The sequence below is a fragment of the Ziziphus jujuba genome, chromosome 3 (assembly GCF_031755915.1).
Source record: "Ziziphus jujuba cultivar Dongzao chromosome 3, ASM3175591v1".
NCBI classification, from domain to species: Eukaryota; Viridiplantae; Streptophyta; class Magnoliopsida; order Rosales; family Rhamnaceae; genus Ziziphus; species Ziziphus jujuba.
Genome location: NC_083381.1, coordinates 340,098 through 362,252, shown reverse-complemented (window position 1 = coordinate 362,252; position 22,155 = coordinate 340,098). Strand labels below are relative to the sequence as shown.

At 31.5% G+C, this 22,155-nt stretch overlaps 2 protein-coding genes across 7 annotated transcripts; one reads left to right on the top strand and one right to left on the bottom strand.

Moving 5' to 3' along the window:
* The first annotated feature begins 1,715 nt into the window (after positions 1 to 1,715).
* LOC107421836 (uncharacterized) lies at positions 1,716 to 12,702 on the top strand. Of its 6 annotated transcripts, none has more exons than XM_016031169.4 (11): positions 1,717 to 1,883; positions 2,217 to 2,450; positions 4,415 to 4,513; positions 6,888 to 6,991; positions 7,925 to 8,733; positions 8,843 to 8,965; positions 9,108 to 9,196; positions 9,273 to 9,473; positions 9,876 to 10,277; positions 11,167 to 11,250; positions 12,653 to 12,702. In XM_016031169.4, the coding sequence occupies exons 2-11, from the start codon at positions 2,307 to 2,309 to the stop codon at positions 12,692 to 12,694; spliced, it is 2,097 nt and encodes a 698-aa protein (XP_015886655.3). In that variant the 5' UTR covers positions 1,717 to 1,883; positions 2,217 to 2,306; the 3' UTR covers positions 12,695 to 12,702. The 6 variants fall into 6 exon arrangements, with proteins under 6 accessions (XP_048333447.2, XP_015886656.3, XP_015886655.3 ...); XM_048477489.2 differs by having other exon boundaries at positions 2,208 to 2,450; XM_048477490.2 differs by lacking the exon at positions 11,167 to 11,250 and having other exon boundaries at positions 1,716 to 1,883.
* Positions 12,703 to 14,080: 1,378 nt separating this feature from the next.
* LOC107421837 (probable peroxidase 26) lies at positions 14,081 to 19,260 on the bottom strand. Its single transcript, XM_048477672.2, has 4 exons — positions 18,978 to 19,260; positions 16,728 to 16,907; positions 15,664 to 15,823; positions 14,081 to 14,981 (listed from the first exon to the last, which is right to left on the bottom strand). Exons 1-4 carry the CDS (start codon positions 19,233 to 19,235, stop codon positions 14,551 to 14,553), a joined length of 1,029 nt encoding a protein of 342 aa, XP_048333629.1. The 5' UTR covers positions 19,236 to 19,260; the 3' UTR covers positions 14,081 to 14,550.
* Between the last annotated feature and the right edge of the window lie 2,895 nt (positions 19,261 to 22,155).

Here is a 22,155-nt window from a genome sequence, read left to right as displayed (position 1 = left end):
GTGAATATCAAGCCCTAATTTTGCAGATCAACAAATGACATGAAAACAAAATATAAGCCCTAATTTTGCAGGTAAAAAATGACTTGCAAAAACGAAGAAGAAGATGATGATGGAAGATTGAAGAAGCAGAAGAAGAAGAAGAAGAAAAATGCAGAAGAAGAAGAAGAAGAAGAAGAAAGCAGAAGATGGAAGATCAAAGAAAAACGCAGAAGAAGCGGATGGAAGGTCGAAGAAGAATAGATCGAAGACTATTAGATTGAAGACTGAGAAGAAGAAGAAGAAGAAGAAGAAGAAGAAGAAGTAAAACGAACGGATTGTAGAAGAAGAACTGTACTCACCGGGAGTTTCCACTCCTACGAGAGACGTGAACAGTCCGGCAAAAATGATCTAGCCAGAGACACCAGCGGGAGACACCAGCGAGAGAGACCACAGCCTTCGATGAGCTTGGGACAAATATGACCCGGGGGGGGGGGGGAGGCGACGGGTCAATTGAGTCCCAGTCATTTGGTATTAAATCACTGTTTGGGTTAATTTGTCCCAAACTCAAAATTGCAAACCAAACACCACACTTGGGACACAATCCCATCCAGTCCTGGCCGATCCCATCAACCAAACACACCCTTTGTTGCTGGTTAGAGTGTGCTTATAGTTGAACTTGTGGTGATTAGTGTTTATGCTTTGATTAGTCTGATCTATACACACCCATAGCATCATACTTCCAAGTAAACCAATCCGCACAACCTTTTCCCCTCATCGGAATGTTCTCAAGAATATTAGTTTCCTTAACATAAAAGACAAACCTTACAAAAGACAAGTTCTATTCATCGAAAGCAGACAATAGATCAGCAACACAAGCATTTTCTGCTAAAATTTGATGATACAAACATTGAGAAAACTCCATGCCTAGTAATCATGCATCCTTGTATATTTGAATTGATTCCCCATCAACTGCATGCCAAATTGCACCATTTTCTAGTACTTTACGATCTCAATAGATACTTCACTATGAATGAGATAGTTACCTCCCAACCTCTAAAAAAGAAGTAATACAAGATTTGAGCACCTTTTAATTGATCTTAAAAAAATTATATGTATTTCATGGATTGAGCCTTTGTACTGGAATTGTTATAAGTTTTTCAAGAAAACTCATAATCATGAACTGTAAAATTCTTTGAAAAGATAACTTATGTACATTTCCAATTATATGTATCTGTTTGCCCCAAAGGTTAGAAAAACCTTGGTTGGCCAATGATCATATCAACCCTTAAATTAGGTTTCAATTGATAAAGGGCAAAAAAAGGAAAAAAAAAAAATGAAAACTGAAGTTTCAGGGTTTATTTTGAAAATGAGAATAAAATAGAAGGTTCAAGTATTGCGTAATTGTCCTTGGTTAAAAAATGAAAAGAAAATTTACTTACCCTAATTATTTAATATAGATAATCCAAAAGTATTTTATTGATGCCTTTTTACAATAATATGCAATAACTATTAAATATAATAATCAGGTTTTATGTTCAAGATTTAGTAATGAATTTTGTTCCTTTTTTTTTTTTTTCCCATATATTGTAACTCTTTTTGATGATCAGTAGTAAAATATTTTCATTTTTGATTTTTTTTTTCCGATAAAATTAGGAAGTGCAATTTCGATATAACACGACACTATTTTGTAATTTTGCTTTCTAATTTTTATTTACTTTTTTTTTTTAAATTGAAAAAAAGTTGGGGAAAAGAAAAAACGGTTCGTCGTGTTAGAGTCATGCGACTTTGTTGAGTAAACGGCGACGGAGCGAAGAAGCTCCTCTCTTCCCCTCTCTCTCACATTCTCATTCTCATTCTCTCTCTCTCTACAATCCCAGAGATCTCTGCTCTCTCTCTTCCTCTAGGTAAGCTTCTTTTCATCTTTCTTTCTCTCTATCTCTCTATATCTTTCTTATATATTAAGATTACACATTGGTTCTATCAACGATCCGATCACCTTTCGATCATCGATCACTTCTCCGACTCCGATACAAATTGAAAATTCAATTCTTTGTAAATTTTCCTTTTTTTTCTTCAACTGTGATCATTTCGCATTTTTTTCTTCGTTTTATTAATATTTTTTTAAGAAATAATTATTCATGTGTGCGAGATCAAATTCTTATTCTTTTGCAAATTGAATTAAACAAATAATAATTTGCCTGAAATATATGGTTTTTGATATTTGATAGTTTTGGTAGGTAATTGGGATTGCGGGATTGGAATTTTTGACCCGGTCATGGTAATAGTAGAGGGTGAGGAGAAAAGGAGGACGAGAAGAGAGGGGGGTAATGGTGGGCTATGATATGACTTGTGGAGGTGGAGAAGACAAGCTATGGATTTGTGGGAAAACTGGGGCTGCCGTGAATCTCCAGAGGGTGGGTTCTATTGTCCGCGACATTGGCGAGCCGTGCCTTTCGCAATCGCCTATAAAGGTTGTGAATAGCTGTAAGATTCTCATTCACTGTATTAGCTCCTCTATTTGATTTTTCTTGTGGAGGTTTTCTTCAAATTATTATTATTTTTTTTATTTTATCTTCAATTTTTAGGTGCATTTGACCTAAATTGTTTGAATTGGTGCGCCTAACTATTTACTATTTTGTACAAAAGCACACATACACATATCATTTTAGGGATGCATGCAGGCACACATATCTGAACTGTAAGAATGTTAATCTAAATGATGTACGTATAATTATGTGAATTAATTTTTTTTTTTTTTTTTTGCAAGAATAAAAAAAAAATTGTTTCTTTTTCTTTTTTTTTCTTTTTTTTTTTTTTTGGTGAGATTAGCAAGCAGTGGAAAATCTAACTGAAGAGATTGAATCAATGGATAATGAATACGTTCTATTTTGAAAGAGCATCAAACATTGGAATTGAAGATTTTTTTTTTTTTAATTTTCATATACTGATGACATACTCTATTCTCGTTAATAATATGAGAAATGCAACGATCATGATATATTAAAATCAGATGTATTTTGTCTATATTATCAAATGTTTTTGACCAACGAGGGAAAACAGGGAACTTGAAAATCAAGGTATGTGGAAGTTTGTCAACTAGCAAATGGGAAAAAATGAAATACTGTGAGTGACCTAAATAATGCACAAACTTCTTGAAGAAACTTTGTTGGATAGGTTATGAAAAGGTTGAGTTTTCTTAGCTTAATAAAATTAACTTGAAATTGTGAGAGTGTGTGGCAGTGTGCAATGTTTGCTTAGTCTCTATTTGTGTTGTTGTTGGTATGAAAATCCAAGCCACATAACCCCAAGTGTATGGAGCTTAATTGGGTCTTTCATGGGATTTTTGTTGTCTGACTCTTGACTCTTTCTCTCTTTCTCCCTCTCCCTCTCACTCTCTCACTCTTTCCACTACTTTGTTTGTAAGGCTTCTTTATACCAAAAAAAAAAAAAAAGGTAGTGTGAATAATACTCCTTTTAGGTTCTTGCTTCAAAAATTATGAACAAAGCCTAGTTAACTTACATGCAGCCACTGCCTTTACATTTTACTTCTTTTATAGATTCCTATTGTCTAATGTTTTAACATTTGTTTGATTATAATTATAATCTTTGTGTGATTGTAATTATATAACGCTGACAGAAAAATTAGGTGACTTAAAATACATAATCCAACTTTATAGAAACTTCATACTGTTAGTACAAAAGTCTCTAGTATAATGGTTATCATATTTTATACACAGGATCTATATTAAAACGTCAAAGGGACTGCACATATATCTCCAACTTTGAACCACATTATGTTTGATGGAAACTGCTAGTTCCAGTTTAGTTTAATGATCAAGGATTTTGCGTAGCCAGAGATGTTTTACTTATGCTAAGGGCTTGATGCTGTTGTGTTTGGCAGAGGGCTTCATGTGGTTGTGGAGGCTGTGACACATCTAGGAAATGAGCCCTAGCTTTGATACCATGTTAAAGAAGTGAGATAAAGAGAGGAAAAACCAAACTGTATCATTAAGAATTATTAGTTAACACTCAAGATAGATTACTTAAGCTACCCTCATCAGAATATTTATTTTATCATATGTCAACAAATAGGAGGAAAGTTCTTGTAATCTTTCAAATATTTATGGAGTCATGAAGCAGCAATTTTGAATTTCTTTTCGCTGAATTGTTTTTAATGTGAAAATATTCAAGTTTAATTTAGTTATGAAGAAAGGTGTTTATGTTATATGTATATGTGTGTGTGTGTGTGTGTGTGTGTGTGTATTGTTTAATTTAGTTATGAAGAAAGGTGTTAATGTTATATGTATATATGTGTGTGTGTGTGTGTGTGTGTGTGTGTGTGTGTGTCTTCTTCGAGTCTTCATCTTATTCTTAAATGGAGCTAACAAACCTTTTTGCTAACGAACTTTATTTTGTCCCTACTCCTGTCATGCAGGTACACAAAATGCTTAAGCCAGAGAAGTGGCAGGCAACATTTGACAGTGATGGAAAGATTTTTGGTTTTCAGAAGGCACTTAAGTTAATAGTTCTGGGGGTATGTTTTATTCACTGAAAAAAAACAAAAAATTGTGCCTTTTATGTAGTTATTTTCTATCTTTGTAGTTCTCTTTTTAAATTTTCTAATCTTACCTTTTATTTTTTTTCAAAAAAAGAAACTTTTAACAATTTATTATTTTAAGCGACTAGAGCTATCATAATTTTTAAGTTTATTGATAATGATGACCTATGTCAACAATGAAAAATATTGATATTTCTTTCATATTAAGAGTTTTACTAGTCATGACAACCAACTATCCCAATGATGAGAAAACGTTGATGTCTTTATTAATGTATTCATATCAATGACCTGAGGGTACCGTTATGTAATGGAAATACTTATAGGTGGAAATTGGTTAGAAGATGAAGAAATTTGTTGATGTTTATGAATTTACCCTCAAATCTGAGTGGAGATATAAGAAAGTTTGGTAAAAGATAGTTTTAAAAACTAGCCATTGCATCTCCATTGTTATTGTTTTGTTTTGATCAATATTTACCTAGATGGTATTAATACCAACACCAATATCCCTACTGACATAATAGATAGATAGTTTTGTAAATTTGGACGACTGAAATATTAAATCCAATATCCATTGCCATCCGAATTTCTATGGTTGCTTTATCTACTAAAGGTGTCTGTATAATTTCCACCTACCCATATGAAGCACGGATACTGTTTTAAATTTGTTTAAAAATCTTGCATCTAGTTACTGCATTAGTTAGATTTTTGATTGTTGAGAGTTGTTCTTGCCTGAACTATCATTTGACTAATTGGGAGATTCTAAAGGCTGAGAATTGGATTGTTTAATTCTGGCTTATATACAGGAGTTTTCTACTGGGCTTCGTCAGCCAGCTTATGTTAGCGACAAACTCATCCAAGTGTTGGTGGGATGTAAAATAAGAATTTGAACATCCCATCAAAGTTGGTGGTATGTGTCACCCACCTTACTTTGGGGACATTATCCAGTAGAAAAAAATTAGGCATATATATTTACTGCTAGGGTATGATTTTGTGAAGAGACTGTTAATGAACTGAGAAATCATGTCACCTTAGGCGCAGATATATTGTTATTGAAGAAGGTTTAACTTGAATAATGCTATTTTATTCGTCGGAGTGCTAATGACCCATTAAGGGAATAACCGATGGTTGAGTTAGAATGAGGGCAGTGGGGGCAACTGCCTTGATGCTAGTTTCAAAATGTTCTTTTAAGATCTCAGGTTTTTGTACTTTTTCTAGATTTTTATTATCTTCACCCAACAGATTTGGTTTTAAGGAGTAAAAAAAAAGTGTTCTCTACATTAGGTTTTCTATAATTTGATTATATTTATATTTTGAAAGTGCTTATTCCAAATTGTAAATATAATTTGTTAGATCTTAAATTTTATATTTAATTTGGTGTATACCTAATATGTTTTATTTTCCACTTTTTAAATTAAATGATTTAGAATGTAGAAACCATATTTCTGCAGTCAAAATTTTTATTGTCATATAAACAACATACTTAAAAGTAGTATGATTTATCTGAAAAATAAAAAAAGAAAAAGGATATAATTATTAAATTTATTTGATATTAAAAAATTTAAAGGAAAAAAACTTAGATGGGCATTGAAAGAAATAATGTGAGTAACAATATTGATAATCAGTTTATTCACTTTAATTTTGTTTATTGCTTTAGTACGGATGAAACCACTTATTAGGTTGAAGGGACTCAACCTTTTAATGTTTGGATTCGTCACAACTTTCATTTTTCTATCATACATTTTTTCTGGATTTTCTGACTAATTTGTGGAAAAGTATTTTATAATTGTTAGTAAATTAGATACTTTATATTAATGTGAAAATATAAAACATTTACTCTAAGTTATGTGATGTAAAACATTTATGTTAAGTAATAAATTTATTTATATACAAGAAGAGTAATAATTCTACTAATTTTACTAATGCCATGAAATACTAATATAGAGATGGATAATATCATTTATTAATCTTTTTGGGTGGAATCATAATAGGCATGGTTTACTTAATGCCTTGAACATTTTGTAGTCTAGAGAATCTATATATGTTTTAACATATATCTAGAAACATTATCTTTCGTTAAATAAGTATGCTGTATTACAAAATTTGATTTATATAAATCTTATGCATCTCTACAATTGCCCATTTAAATGAAATTCTGGCTCTATTCCTGGGAATAACAAAGGAAAAGAAGAAAATAAAATTTTATAGATATTACCTTTAGCAAAGAAAAAAATACTTGTATCTGATCTCTCAGGAAGATTATTGCTTTCCGATTCATTTTTTTGCTAAATTGCGCATTCAATTGAGGGTTTCTTACTTGTGATTATAATATCTTCTATTTACTTCATGATAGGGCATTGATCCATCTATCAGGGCAGAAGTCTGGGAATTTCTCCTTGGTTGTTATGCTCTTGGAAGCACTTCAGAGTATAGAAAGCAATTAAGGACAGCCCGAAGGTCTATTCATTTCATGCATTTCTATTATATTCTCATGATATTCTCTAACTTGGAAATACTTTCTTGTCTATGCGTACCTTTTTAAGCGTGTAATGCGTGTAGACAATATGGACACCCCAAATCCCATACTATTTGTACTGTTCAGCTTGCTGTTGTTTTTTCTTTTTCATTTTTTCTATTATATTCATGCTTTTTATGTCAAATTGCAATTTTGCAGGGTTTTCTTTGTGGCAAAATTAACTGTATCTGGTTTGCACAACTGCTTTTTTTTTTTTTCCATTTTTTTTTTGTTTTTCATTTGTATGGTGGGGTCCATTCTAAGAACATCACATATTACCACTGATGTGGAATCTTTACAAGGTGATACCTTTAATTGATAGTTGTACTCTTTCTTTCCTGAAAAGGAAACTACTAAATTTTTTAATTAATATCGTAATATGAAAATGATTTAACTGGTAAGATTGTCATATTTAGTATGTTGGTGACTGTACACCATAGTTTTTCAGTCATTGTAAATTGAGGTCCTGTATTATAATGGTTTGGTTCCTAGCCATGGTTTTCGGTGTTATTAGACTACCTATAAGTCTGTATAGTTATGGTTTCTATAAAAGAGCTCTGTCATAGAGAAATGAGAGAAAGTGGAAAAAGGCTAGTAATTGTTCTCAAGCTCCATTTTAGGGAAATGATACACCATGGCTGTAGAAAAAGATAGTAATGCTTCCTGAAGGCAAGTCATGGTTTATTTTCATGACACGTTAGTTTTTTTTCTGGCTACTTTTTTTTTTTTTAATTTTTTTAAATTTTTTTTAAGTTTGAATTGTTATTCGCTTGTGGTTATTCAGTTGTTGAAAATACAAATATTTATAAAAGTGTAGTGAAAATAAAGTTTATGAGTTGTGATATTTAAACAGTAATTTTACACTTATAATGCAGGGAACGATATGAGAACCTGGTTAAGCATTGTCAGATGATGCATTCAAGCATTGGAACTGGTTCACTTGCTTACGTTGTGGGTTCTAGAATTATGGATATGAGAGCATCATCAAAAAATAATGGAAAATGGGAATCTCAGTTGGAAAGTAGACAAGCTTCTGTTTATAATACTAACAGAGTAGAGAATAATTGTGATAGGGGAAATGATTGTACAGATACTTCATATGCACACAAAAGTGAAAGTTCTAGTGATTCAGCCGACCTTATCAGTGCAAGGGGATGCACGGACAGTGCAGCATACGATTCTCCTTGTTTTGTACCTACTTCTAGTTCACACACTGTCAGTACCATTAATCTGGAGAGAGAAGCAGATGGGTCACAATGTGTAACTGAAAGTTTTTTTGATTTTCCTTCTTTACCTGTCACTGATTTGTTTCGAAAGAGTGAAGAAGATAACAGTGAAGGTGACTTGCATAGTGATAAGCTTTCTACTCAACAAAACTTGAGATTTAAAGATGACAAAGTGCATAGTTTTCGAATCAATAATAATGTAGATTTAGTTATGGAATCAATTCGCTCACAATCTAATCAAGTCTCAGATCCCGTCAACTCTGAAATTGAAACAGTTCATACTGATGTACATGAACCAATATTGCAATCCAATAATTTGGATAGCAGAACAGAATTAGTAAACCGATTGAGAATATCAGATGTACCAGGAAAAGAAATTCTAGACAGATCCTCACCTCAAAGAGCGGTTGCGAGTGAAAACAGAGTAGCTGAATGGCGTTGGACTCTCCACCAAATAGGTAATTCAACTTTTCCAGGATTGTCTTTTTCCAACTTTTGTAAAAGGTGATATACTTCTATTGGTTTCATTGTTGGATTTTCATCTTAAACCATTCTTGTTATTCTCAGTTGTGGATGTGGTGAGAACGGATAGTCATCTTGAATTCTATGAGGACACAAGAAATTTGGCAAGGATGTCAGATATTCTTGCTGTTTATGCATGGGTTGATCCGGCAACTGGTTACTGTCAAGGTTGTGCCTTTTTCTTTTCCCCCTTTTAGTAAGTTTCAATCTGAATCTTTTTCCAGGCACATGACCAGTAATACTTAACAATTTTTTTGAAAAAAATTAAGCTGCAACCTTATGATACTTCTTGGATTGAATATGTAATTAGGTATGAGTGACTTGTTGTCTCCTTTTGTTGTTCTCTTTGAGGATGATGCTGATGCATTCTGGTGCTTTGAGATGCTTCTTAGAAGAATGGTATGTCTAAACTTGAAAAGTATCCTTTTCTATGTATTATATTCTTTCTGTGATATTTGCTTTTCAAATTTTCCAGCGTGAAAATTTTCAAATGGAAGGACTAACTGGAGTGATGAAGCAGTTGCAAGCATTGTGGAATATCTTGGAACTGACAGACAGGGAAATGTTTGCTCATTTGTCCCGCATAGGTGCCGAGAGCCTGCATTTTGCCTTTCGAATGTTGTTAGTACTCTTCCGCAGGGAGTTATCATTTAGCGAGGCTCTTTGTATGTGGGAGGTATGTATTCTTCAGTTATTTTCGTACTCTGAATTTGATAGAAGTCCATGTATGGACTGCTATATGGACCAGAAAAACCATTTGCATTAGAGAATTACATAATAAATGGTCTTGATATGATGCTACATTTTCTGTACTCAAATCCTTCAAATGCCTCTGGTTGCATCTTAAGCGCATTTTCAGAGTCTCAAGTAGTATATGGACTAGGACTACACCCAGTACATAAACCAGCTGGGAACTAAAATACCTTCAACTAGCACTTTGGGATGAGGCTTAATTGGAAGTTACAAATTTACAATAATATTCATAATTATATTGAATATTATGTTTCTAAACATATCCAAAATTGTTGGATATGATATTTATTTATCAGTTTTTACAGTACTTGTAGTTTCATTTCAGATGATGTGGGCTGCTGATTTTAATGAATCCTTAGCCTATGATTTGGAGGAGAATTGTCTTGAAGCTTTGATGGTACAACTTCCGAGTGATTCTGGAGCTGGAATGAGGGATGAAAGTGCAGATAGTGGTAGTGGTGAAATAAAGGGTGGCCTACAACAAATTCATGGAAATTTAGATCGCTCCATATCTGACAATGTTGGAATGAAATCAGCATCAAGCCATCACTTTTGTGGGTTGACCCGCAGTTTTTGGTCAAGGAATGATCAGATGCAAAACTGTGCTGCAGTGTCATCAACTAAGAAAGGGGTTGATGAATTACCTGTCTTTTGTGTGGCAGCAGTTCTTATCATGAATCGTCATAAAATCATTCGAGAGACACATTCAATAGATGATATGATAAAGGCAAGTGCATTATGTTTTCATATTCATGCATGGATAGTAATCAAGCTTAATTTGTTGCTTGCATTTCATTTTGTTTTTGTTTTTTGTTTCTTTTCTGATTTTCATTTGCACTTTTACCTAACCTCGTAAAATTATTTAGTCAGCAGAGCGAAACTGGTTGCTTGGATGAAATTAATTCTTATTTCGTATGTTTTGACAATCATTTTGGTTGATAAATGCAATAGATTTTGTTCTGCATGTTTCCTTCGCATAGATGTCTGGATGTACACGGCTAATGTAGGCTATTTCTCATAATTCAGGGTAGGAAAATGTTAAGAAGGCCATCATTCCACCTCAGCCTTACCTTGATTTTGATTACAACTTTGTCTAGACTCAAATATCTTAGTCCTGTTTGAAGACGTTGGGATCTTCTTTTATCATGTTCAAGGATCATATCTAATTTTCAATTTGGTATAAATGTATTTGCATAAAAGATAATGACCTTGCCTCATGCCTAATGGTAGGTTGCAATTTATTGTGTATACTTGCTATGGTTATGAGAACTCTGAGGACCACTTATCTTCCATAAAATTCCTTAATTTCTATGCTCGTTCACTTGCAAGTTATTATCTTTTTGTTTTCTTTCATGAACCACCAAGGATATCTGGATTCTTTCGGACGCATTTGAGATGTCACATGTTTATGTTTTTGCAGTTTGTCTTAGTTGGTTTGCACCTCTAAATAAACTTTTCAAGACCTTTTTCTTTTTTTTGTTGGTTGTGTGTGTGTGTGTGTGTGTGTGTGTGTGTGTGTGTGTGTGTGTGTGCAAGTGCACAGGCATGTGTTTGGAGTGGGGAAAGGCAATATTGGACTTCTTAAAATAGTCTGACACATGTTCGATACATTGTAGATTTTCAATGATAATATGTTGAAGTTTAAGGTAAGGAGATGCATCCGCACTGCAATTAAGCTTCGGAAAAAATACTTCTACAAGGTTTGTTAAGTTTTCTTTAATTTTCGTTTCTCACTTAGTATTAGTGATCAATGGTACTCTAGTTGATTTGGCACTTATTTTAATTTATTTTTTTTGTTAAGTTGATGTGAAATTTTAGCACCAGTCTTTAAAATGGTGAATGCCATTATCGTTTAAATAAAGAATAAAGCATCTTAAATACAGATGCAGTAGATGCTGTTAGAACATTGTTTAAGTTTCTAGTCAGTGTGGCTAACATTATTGTTTTTTAATCCAGAAATTAATTCTAAGAAAATAAATATATTCTTTTCATTAATCAGTTTAGGTATGCTCGTGATCATGGAATTTTCCATGTTAGCATCTAGTTTACCTCATTTAATTGAAAGTGTAAGTTACCCAAACGCCCCTGGTAATTTAACTTTTCATATATATACCATTGATTTTCAGGCAATTAAAGATTCATCCTAGTCCTTGTGGATTGTATTTTATTGTTGCGACTGCCCATTCATAACAGAGGCTAATGACATGAAACCTAACATGTAAAATGACCAGAATTCCCCATATGGCCAATTTTGTTGTCACCACCTTACCCCACATTCCTGATTACACCACGACCCCAACCTGCAGTACCACCAAGCCTGGTCAAATCCCATAGTGCTTAAGATGCTCCTCTTTGCTGATGTACCTTGGGCAAAACATCATAGCTTCCAAGCAATTCTCATTTTCTTCCTCAGATTTTGCGAACCAGACATATGGTGGTGTCCCTCAATTCTTCTCTGAAGTTCCATCTCCTTTGAACTCTCTCTCTCTCTCTCTCTCTCTCTCTCTCTCTCTCTCTCTCTGTGTTGGCTGTACAATTTAATAACTGCTATGTGCTTGTCTCTTGAGCAAATAAAGGAAACAAAAGAAGAAAAGAGATATTATTTAAAAGCTTGAGCTTAGTTATTTTTGAGTTTAGCATGCTAGTGGACTTTGTCATTTGAAGTAATTTTTTATGTGGTTTATTTTAATTAGTTTTGATACATAATAATCATCAAGTCAAATTAGAAAATTTGCCTTTGCAATATAAGTGGAATATCTCTATTTTATTTTATTTATTTTGTTGTAAAAATAAGGTATTTTTGTTGGTTAGAAAAAATTTCACCCCCATTGGTTTGCAAGGTTTAATTGATGGAAGGGTAGTTACAACCAAAACGAAATCTACATCCAACAGGGTGTATTTGTTATTCGAAAATCAATGGTATATATATACAAAAAGGCTAAAATATGAGGGATGTTCTTGTAATTTGACTTTACTGAAATAGTTTAATGATAACCATGCCTAATAACCTAAACAATATGGAAATTAATCTATACTTTTGCTGTGACCAGTCTTTGTTTTATGAAGATGTCTTTTATGAAGCTTAAATTCTGTCTAAACCAGGTTATCAAGAAAAACAGCCATGGGACCACAGATGGTGTCTAAAGTTATCATTCCCGAGTACTATAATGCGGAAAGCATCGTCTATGCACTCAGGAGTTGTAGTAGTATGAAGTTTTTGATCATTTCAGTGCAAATGGAAGAGTTAAAGCTGTAGTGCTGTTGCTGTTTGCATTTCGCTATCCCCTTCATATCTTTCACAAGGTAATTATTTCATGCTTTATGCTCCTTTTAGCTGTATAGACAGATAGGAAAACTGTATGGAATACACAAAAGAGTTATGAGTTCCAATTTTAGCTGAATTGGGAATGCTTTCCATCCATGGGTTTTTTCCTCTTTCTGTTTTGTTTTGTTGGTTTATGTTCGTCCCTTTTACATTTTTTTGTTCCGTCCAATAAATGTATGTGTGCATTACAGATTCCAGTTAAACGGTAAAACATGATTTGAATGAATTTCTATGATCTCTAATAATGTTTCTGTAATTTAAGTCATATGTAGTAATTGTTTAAATGCTTATGTTAATTTAGAAGATTAGTGTTTCAAATTATATACTATCTGATTCAAATGTGAGAGAGCTTGATGATTTTGTGTAGACATCTGGGAGGTTTATCTTTTTCTTACCCGAGTGCAGTGGTTGTAGCTATTGTAAATGGGTTGCAATTTGTGTGCACATTCTTGAATGTGAGGTGCCTTTTTTTTTTTTTTTTTCCTTTTTTAAATAAATAATTTGTATATGAGATATATAATTCAACCGTGGAGGAAAGTATATTCTTAAAATTCTAGGTTAGTATCATTTACCTACCTTAAAATTTAACTGGACTCCATGTTTTTTTGGGAAAAATCTTCATGTACCTTCTCTATTTTTATTTTCACATCCCCTGGTTTTGTATCATTTTTTATCATTTATGCCCCTTATGGGGGTATCATAAATTGACATTTTTAAAGGGAAAACCTCAAGGGGTGTGGGAGTAATTATCCCTAAATTTCTTAATAATGTGATAAAGGCTAACGAATACATAAGATAAACTGTATAATGATGCAACTATTGATCATAATATTTCTATTTAACTTGGTTTTGATTGAAAGTATATATGTTTCGACAAAATGAAGAAGATAATTGCCTAAGATAAAGCATGTTATGTAACAAATGCTTAATATAATTCTCTTATGAAACAAGCCCCCTCAAAATATTTTCTTTTTCCTTGTGCGTTAGTTGTGTGACAGTTAAGGTCGAAATTCTCTTTTTCTTCTAAGTCACTCAATTTTTGATTTGATTCAATTTTTGATTTGCAATGACTTTTTCCTAAGAAGATGATGGTGTATATTGAAGAATGGGTAAAGGGATTAAAATTATGCTCTCTTTCACTTCTGTGACATTATGCATGTGACAGCTAATGGTGTTTTCTCTTTTTCTCTTTTTCTTGAAGCCAGTGGCAAGCATGTAGGCTGGGAAAAGCTTTCCTTTTTATTTTATTTTCAGTGCATCAGGGTGTGATTCGCCGTCATGGATGCCTCACAGGTTTGGCAAACATGATTATTTTCTACTTTGCAATCGTTATTGCATTATATATATTGGAGAGCAATTAGGTATTTCAGAATTTTGGTAACACAGAGGGAGAGGGGGGGAGAGAGAGAGAGAGAGAGATATGTCAAAATATGTGGAAGTTGTGGGAACTTTCATTAATCTAATAGCGATTACTGGAGCCACAATTATTTGAAACTTTGTTAAGATTCCTTATTTTGTGAATAAAACAGCGAACATTTTTTTCCCCCAAATTTTTGTCATTATGGGTTACTTATCTTTATATAGCACAAAACAACACCATCTGAATGATTATATTACCTTGATCTTTTCACTATGAAACCAAACCATCAATGAACAGATGAAATCCCATCTATTTCTAGTATTTCTTATTCACCATGCTGCATTTTCCCCGTATCTCTCCTTGATCTCCAGTTAAAACATTGATATTGCCCATTCGGTTCATCGAAAGAGCAAATGACTTGCGGAAATCTTCGAAGCCATTAGCAAACTCTTCTGTAATTTCCCTGGTGTCATCACCATATGATAGCTGCTGATCGACTCCAAGAACAGCTTGATGTTTTATGATTCTTTGATAGTAAGTTTCTGTGAACATGAAATTACTGCCTGATTCTGGGTTTAGGTATATAAGTGGGTCTCCTTGGCCTTTCTTTGTTCTTGGCGGGCATTGATTTCTCATATCATTTAGGAAGGACTTTTCCATGGTTGGATCTGGCTTTTTGGTTCCATTGAAATTGTATAGCCTGTCTTCTATGAATCTACAGTGTGTTTTTCCCATGCCATGTGTGCCTGAAACAAAGTAGGCGATTTTTTCTTTAGAAAAGTAAGAAAACCAAAGAACATAGCCAATATAAGAGTTTAATAGTTAAGAATCATTTTTGACTCTACAAAGATATAAAAACTTTTTTTATTCAAATTGTGTAAATATTTTAAAATATATATATATATATATATATTGTTAATTAAAAGAACTTTTTATTCTTTAAAAAAGGAAAATAAAAAGTTATCAATTATTTTTTTTATATAAAAATTAAAAAAAAAAAAAGCTAAAAACTTAAAAAACAAAAACCAAAAACATAGGAAAACTTATGTAACAACTTAATCCACTATCAAATGAGAGCTAAGCTATAACTAGTAATTAATATAACTATTAACTTTCCTTTTATCCAAAAAAAATAAAAAATAAAAAAATTGAAGATTAAGTTTTGCTATTTGTTATTATCAGTGACTATTAATTTGTTTGGCAAATGTTAAGCAACATTTAATTTTATTATTTTTTATATCAAAAATTTATAAATGAACTTTTTAATAGTAATGATTTAAATTGATATCTATCATATAGGTTATTACCTATATTGATAATTGTTATTAATAACAACAAATAACATTTTTCATGAGGATTACATTGATAATTCATAATTATTTTATTCAGTAAAACTAATCCTAGTACATTGAGATTGACCGTGTTTACCTAGTAGTGTTGCCATGTCCAGCACATCTAAGCCTTTGGATTTAAAGTATCTGAGAGCTTCTTCCCATGAAATGGATGGTGACGGAAGATCCACAGATGCAGCTGTTGATGTAAAACCGTCCTTTCTTCCAGTCAGAATAGGATAAGATGGTGCACCTGCCTGCAGTTGGTTCATCCCCCCATTATAATTACTATAATTTAAATGACCTACTTAATTTTTAATTTTTAATTTTAATTTTTTTTGGGGATAAACTGGGGAGAATGACCTACTTAATTAGGATCCAAGGTACATTCGGGTTTGAATTGAAATCAACAAAATGAGAAAAAAAATATTCATCTTATCAGTAAATATATATATATATATATATATATATATTAAGAGAACACTTTATTACAAGGATGAAAATGCACGGTTTGTTAGCAAGTAATGTGGCAAATATTGTGTAAATGCATATAATTTAATAGCATTTCCAATATGAATATGAATGATAATCTATGTGTGACATATAAGTTCAAAGAGCATTTATGTGGAAAAGACTTATATTTAATAAACGGTCAAATTGAAAATTAGTTTCTAATAGTTCTCTATGATACTAATGTGTCTATCTAATTTCCTTTTTTTCTTTTAAAAAGATAATATTCTAGTATATGGTTGTAATTGTTTTTATTTTTAATAAAGATTGTTTTTAGTAACATTGAGTCATTTAGTAACATTGAGTCATTTAGTATCATTGAGTCATACTGTTTAGGAGACTTATATCATCTTGACTAAGTCCTCTTACAAATATCTTGGAGAGTATATTTTCAAATGGCTGTTTATATTTTTAAATGTAATTGAAGAATTTGATCATTAAGGGCACTTAAAAAAAAAAAAAAAAAAAAAAAAAGAAAATTCTTGGTTAAAGGTTAAAAAAAAGGGGGAAAAAAAAAAAAGTTCGAGCGTATTAGCTATACATGGTGAATTTGTTAATTTATTTTGGGTGTCGAGCAGAAAAAGAAGAATAAATAAATAAAAAGGGTTGCATATGGTTTGAAAGAAAGAAAAAGTGAAAGCAGAAGGGTACCAAATGAACGGCATCCCTGGTAGCAAGGTTTAGGATATCAGCACAGGAGACGACACCAGGGCAGCGTTTCTCAAGGACCGTCTTGATTCTTTCGATGATCACAAACCCTGCTAGCCCCCGATTCTGTGGTGCCTCTCTTTCTGAATTTGAAACATTCAGCAGAATTGATGCATCACAGCCCTTCATTTTTCACCAAATGTAATTAAACACCATCATTATCACTTTTGTTGTACATAATTACAATAAGCCATTCCTTACAAAATTCTTAATATTCACAATAAATAAATAAATAAAATATGTAGCAAATAGATGGAAATATATTAAATATAGTATGTTTCCTCCTAAAAAAACATTTTGTGCATGTGTATATATAAATATATAGAGTTTTCTTATAATGCGGAAGTTTGGATCTTTTTATTGTGGACACTAATAAAAACAATTGTTTTCATCAATACTATTATATAAAAAATGATGATTTTTTTAAAAATTGTTATTTTTATGAACGTTAGCACAATAAAAAAAAATACAGATGTTCATACCATATAATTGTTCTATATATATATATATATATATACACAGTTATGTAGGTGTGCACCATTAAAAAAACTTATATATATATACATATATAGTTTAAACCACATAGAAAAACTATATATATATATATATATATTAAAACAAATTATATACATATATAATGCATCTTCAATGCACGAATTTTCAATTTTTTTTTTTAAATGTGGATATAATTTTAGATTACGTTTTTTACCACCACATTTGACCAGAGACTCTTCCTGTATGTATATTTCTGTTATGGTTGATTTATACACTTATCTCATTGTGTAATATAAAAAAAAAGGAATTATAAAAATTATACATCTGACCTATTCTATCCTACTAGGTGTGAGGAAAAAAAAGAAAAAAAGAAAATTATGGAAATGATATGTTTCACCAGTTCTATCCCACCATAAGGTAAGCTTGTTTGTGTATGATATATATATATATATATATATATATATAATTGATATGGTAAGGGATTTATAAAAATGGATTGTAAGATACAGCATCTACAATCATTGTCTTTATAATTTTTAAGATTTAATAGTTTTGAATGACTGTTTCTCATAATTATTTTCATAATTTTCATGTCATATCAAAACTATATATTTATATTATTTATAAGTACTTTTTTTTTTTTTAATGGTCAAAATTTATATAAGTACTTGCCTTCAACGCCAAGGCCCTTCGATATTAATGAAAGTTTGGGAAGTGGGAAGTTGAGAGGGTAATAATGTTGGGGATGAAACTCACGCTACACAACTGTTTCGTTGATGCCATACTACCTTTTTTTTGGTGAACTGATGCCATACTACCTCACTAATGAGTAGCGCCTCTCTTTATATATATATATATATATATACGAGTAGTGCCTCTTTCTATATATATATATATATATATATATGTATGTATATGCTTATGTGTGTGTGTATATATATATATATATTTAAATTTCTATCTTTAGGCTTAAACTAGGATATTTAATGTTAAATATCTTTCTAGTTGTATATATCTTTTTAACTATATATATACATATATATATATATATATATATAAGCATATGATATTCGGACCAACTTCTAAAAAACTGATAGATTAAGTTGACTTCATTGATGCATTAATTACCAAATAAAATAAAAAAGATAAGAAGCACTATCTCGCCCAAATAAGAATACAAAACCACATTTTGAATGTATACATATAAAGATTGAGAATCAGTTTCCCACGGATCGAGTTCCCAATCGGAGCTAGAACTCCAAAACTTTTAAAATATATAGTAGCTTTGTGAGACCAATATATTTTTAGTTAAAGCTTTTAGGTTGTCCATAGGGATCATCATAGTACATTTTACTTCTAAAGTAGATATAGAAAGTCATAAAATCTATTTTCATAAAAATTATAACTCATTTTAGTTTGTTCAGGGAAAAAAAAAAAATAACAAAAAGATACTTTGTAGTGCGAAATATGAGAAAACATTAGAAAAAAAAAAGAAAAAAAAACTTATTAATTAGATATTATCAAGGATTAAACTGTCATAAAAAATAAATACTTTGGAACTTGTATACAAAAACTAATTTATATATGTGCATGCAATTGTGTTATGTATAATAATATTATATATAGCAGCTGTAGAAACACTTTCAAGAAATTAATACAGAAAGAGTACATAGGGGCTGAAAAAAAAAAAACACTTACTGTAACAAAACAATCTGAATAAAGCAAACGGAGGAGCTTTGGAGTGATGCTCTTATCCTTATCCCACATCAACTTCACTTGGTAACGGATGTAAGCCTCAGCATCATGACAAGTATTGTGAACCTTGTAATAATTCCGAATCAAATTCGCCGGCTTGGGCAATATTGATGTCGCCGCATCAACAAACCCTAGACAAAAGCTCAGCAGCGCTAGAGCCACCAAAGGGAGGAGCACAACTACTCTTCGCTCTGTCCTCATTTTCTTCTCCACCTTGTGTACTTGCTTGCCCTAACTTCACCAAGCTTGTTTTTCAAGGAGTGATTTAGGGCTTTATATATATAGACTACGTTTTCAGGTTTTGTACACGTGGGATGTGGGCATGACCGACAATGCCAAGCTGGATAAATATTAATATATTGTTTATTTAATGGGAAAACTTTGTTTTATTCAACTTTAATGCTAGTATTACGGTGGGTTTCTTGTGACTGAAGAAAGAGGGAAATTAGGTTGTACACATGCAAACACGGTGTATCTACATTCTTATACGCCATATTACATATATATATTTGTAAAGCAAGTCTTCGTTGGGAAAAGATGTGCACGCATGTGAGCTCTACCTTGGTTTTAGGGTTCTGAATTTAGTCTTACTACGAAAAATTTTGAGATCCAATAATTTTTGGATGATCAATGTACATAATTTTATATAATGGAATATGGTTACTCGATATGTCCAAAATTTAATTAATACCTCGAAATTTAAAAAAGTTTGTTAACAAATAATGAATAATTATATAATCGATTTTGATAATAAAATAATATTTTTCGTTAGACAATGTTAGTTTAATTGCACCTTACACTAACCATTATGGAGGACCATGCTATGGTGCACATATATATATATATATATATATATTTTAAGAATTAGAGAAACAATGCAGTAAAAAAAAAAAAAAAAAGAAAGAATCAGAAAAATAATGTATTATTTCTTATGATTATTATTTCGAACTCCTTAGAGTTGAAAAAGCTAGTTAATTTGACGTGACATTTCGCCTAAGGTGGCTAATATATGGAGTTATTGGCTATGCAAATTGGCTGTTCGTTTCTATCACATTTTTAGCACATAAAGTGCATAAAATTGTAATAAAGTATGGTTTTGGTCTACAATCTTCAATAAGAATACTCAACAAGTTGATGCTAATTTATCGGTGTCAAAAGCATGCTAAGACTTTTGACCCTCAGTTTAATTACCAAAGCCAGCTACTACATGTATAATTCCCACATTGTTAAGTTTGGAGTTTGACAAAATCTTTATTCTGATCAGTTTTGGATAACTAAAATATATATGATCGACAATATTACTTTCTTCTCTCTTCATTTTGCAAATCTCAACTCGCCAAACTTTTTTTGGGAAAAAAAAAAAAAGGTCTAAAATTAACAAAAGGTCAAAATGTCATTTTTCTTTCTTTCTTTTTCCTTTTTTTTTTTTTTTCCAAGTTGAAATAAGTTTGACCCAAAAGGAAGAAATTATTTTTCTTTATAAAATATATAATTTTAGATTTTATTTGTTTGGTCTTGTTGTCATATCTGTATATGACAATTATTATATTTTTATTTAACAGGATTACAGGCAAATTGTCAACCATGCAGATGTGAGACGCATATCACTGGACACATTTTACTTGTCGGTAGTTTAAATAATTAGATTTAAACACATTTTGTGTTTAGTGGTTTTGAAGGATAAGTATAATTAATAATTATTTCAACTAAGTTTGCCAAGACAGCTATAATACAAAGGAAAAAGAGTGGATTCACATTATAGCTTAACGTTCCAATCAGCATAAGCCTTTTTATAAAAATCCCACTTAGGCGAGTGCTTTTCCCTTTTAGCAAAGATTTTAAAATTACTATTATTTTATTATTATTATATTTGGAAGGGTTTGGGTTTGAGTAATAGATGTGACAACCAGTTTCTAATTAATTAATGTCTATGTTGGGTTTTTGTCTTTAGTTTTTCTATTTAACTATGTATAATTTGTTTTAAATATTTGTTAAAGTTAGCAATAATTAAGATTTAATGGAGGGAAAAAAAATAGTAAATGTTGTGGTAAAATTAGCTCAAGGGTACATCCAGCGCAATCATGATCGTTTTTTCTTAATATCTCTACATTTGGTGGTGGAGACTAAAAAATATTGTTTATAACCTATGACTAATATATTTTATGGTGATTACGGATACAATAAGTCAAGTACGGTCAATCGGTTGAGATAGTATCACAATGACTAAGCTATGGTCTCAACTATTAGCACCACGATGATTAAGAATTGGTCACAACTACTACTATCACAATGACTTGGTTTTAGCTACTATAATTGACAAGGAACTGGTCTTAACTATTAGAATCAACCGGGAACCGGTCTTAGTTACTACTATCATAATGACTAGTATATGATTTAGTTATTAATATTATGAATGTCATGGAGCAAAGTTTTCATACGTTTGAAATTCAAATGATAATAAAATCTACACTTGAATTGACTATCGCCTATTTGAAGCAAATGATATCCACGAGATATTAAATAAAATCCCATAATTTTATCATGGTTTAAACAAGATCTAATAAGATCAAATTTAAATGGCATTGTCATCTTCAAAGCCTAGATACTCGTTATAAATAGACATCAGTTCTCCTACAACCATATGGGTGTAATGATTTGAAATTCTTTCTACTATTTGTACTATTTAAACTCATAAAATCAACTACTGATTTAAGCACTACTAGATTGCTTTTGGTTGACAGTTCACTGATATCCCAAAGGACCAGCTCTGTTTTTATTCACACGCTAGCTGTTGATGAGTTGACTAGTGGTCGCTCAGTTGACTAGTAGTCAATGGACATTTGACTAAACATGTAGTCAACTTGACAAAAAGATTATGTCGATCGTTGAACATGATAGAGTTCTAGTCCACGAAGGATTTGTTCGAAGGAGTTCCAATCAAGCATAAGGAGATATCGATGAGAAAATTTTGTTGCATCAACAGAGACATCAAATCAAATAGAATTTGATAAAATGGTTTTTGGTTGAATTCTTATGTTCTTTTTTTTTTTTTTTTTAAATAATTTATGGTTATTTAAAATGTGTAACTAACAGTAATAAATATTTAAATAAGAAAATTACA

Excerpts from the sequence above, each read along its gene's own strand:
- LOC107421836 (XM_016031169.4), top strand. The coding sequence starts at position 2,307 with ATGGTGGGCTATGATATGACTTGTGGAGGTGGAGAAGACAAGCTATGG. Across the intron at positions 2,451-4,414 it reads TTTCGCAATCGCCTATAAAG|GTACACAAAATGCTTAAGCC; the intron begins GTTGTGAATAGC and ends CCTGTCATGCAG. Across the intron at positions 4,514-6,887 it reads TTAAGTTAATAGTTCTGGGG|GGCATTGATCCATCTATCAG; the intron begins GTATGTTTTATT and ends ACTTCATGATAG.
- LOC107421837 (XM_048477672.2), bottom strand. The coding sequence starts at position 19,235 with ATGAGGACAGAGCGAAGAGTAGTTGTGCTCCTCCCTTTGGTGGCTCTA. Across the intron at positions 15,824-16,727 it reads CCAGGGATGCCGTTCATTTG|GCAGGTGCACCATCTTATCC; the intron begins GTACCCTTCTGC and ends AACCAACTGCAG. Across the intron at positions 14,982-15,663 it reads GGACATGGCAACACTACTAG|GCACACATGGCATGGGAAAA; the intron begins GTAAACACGGTC and ends ACTTTGTTTCAG.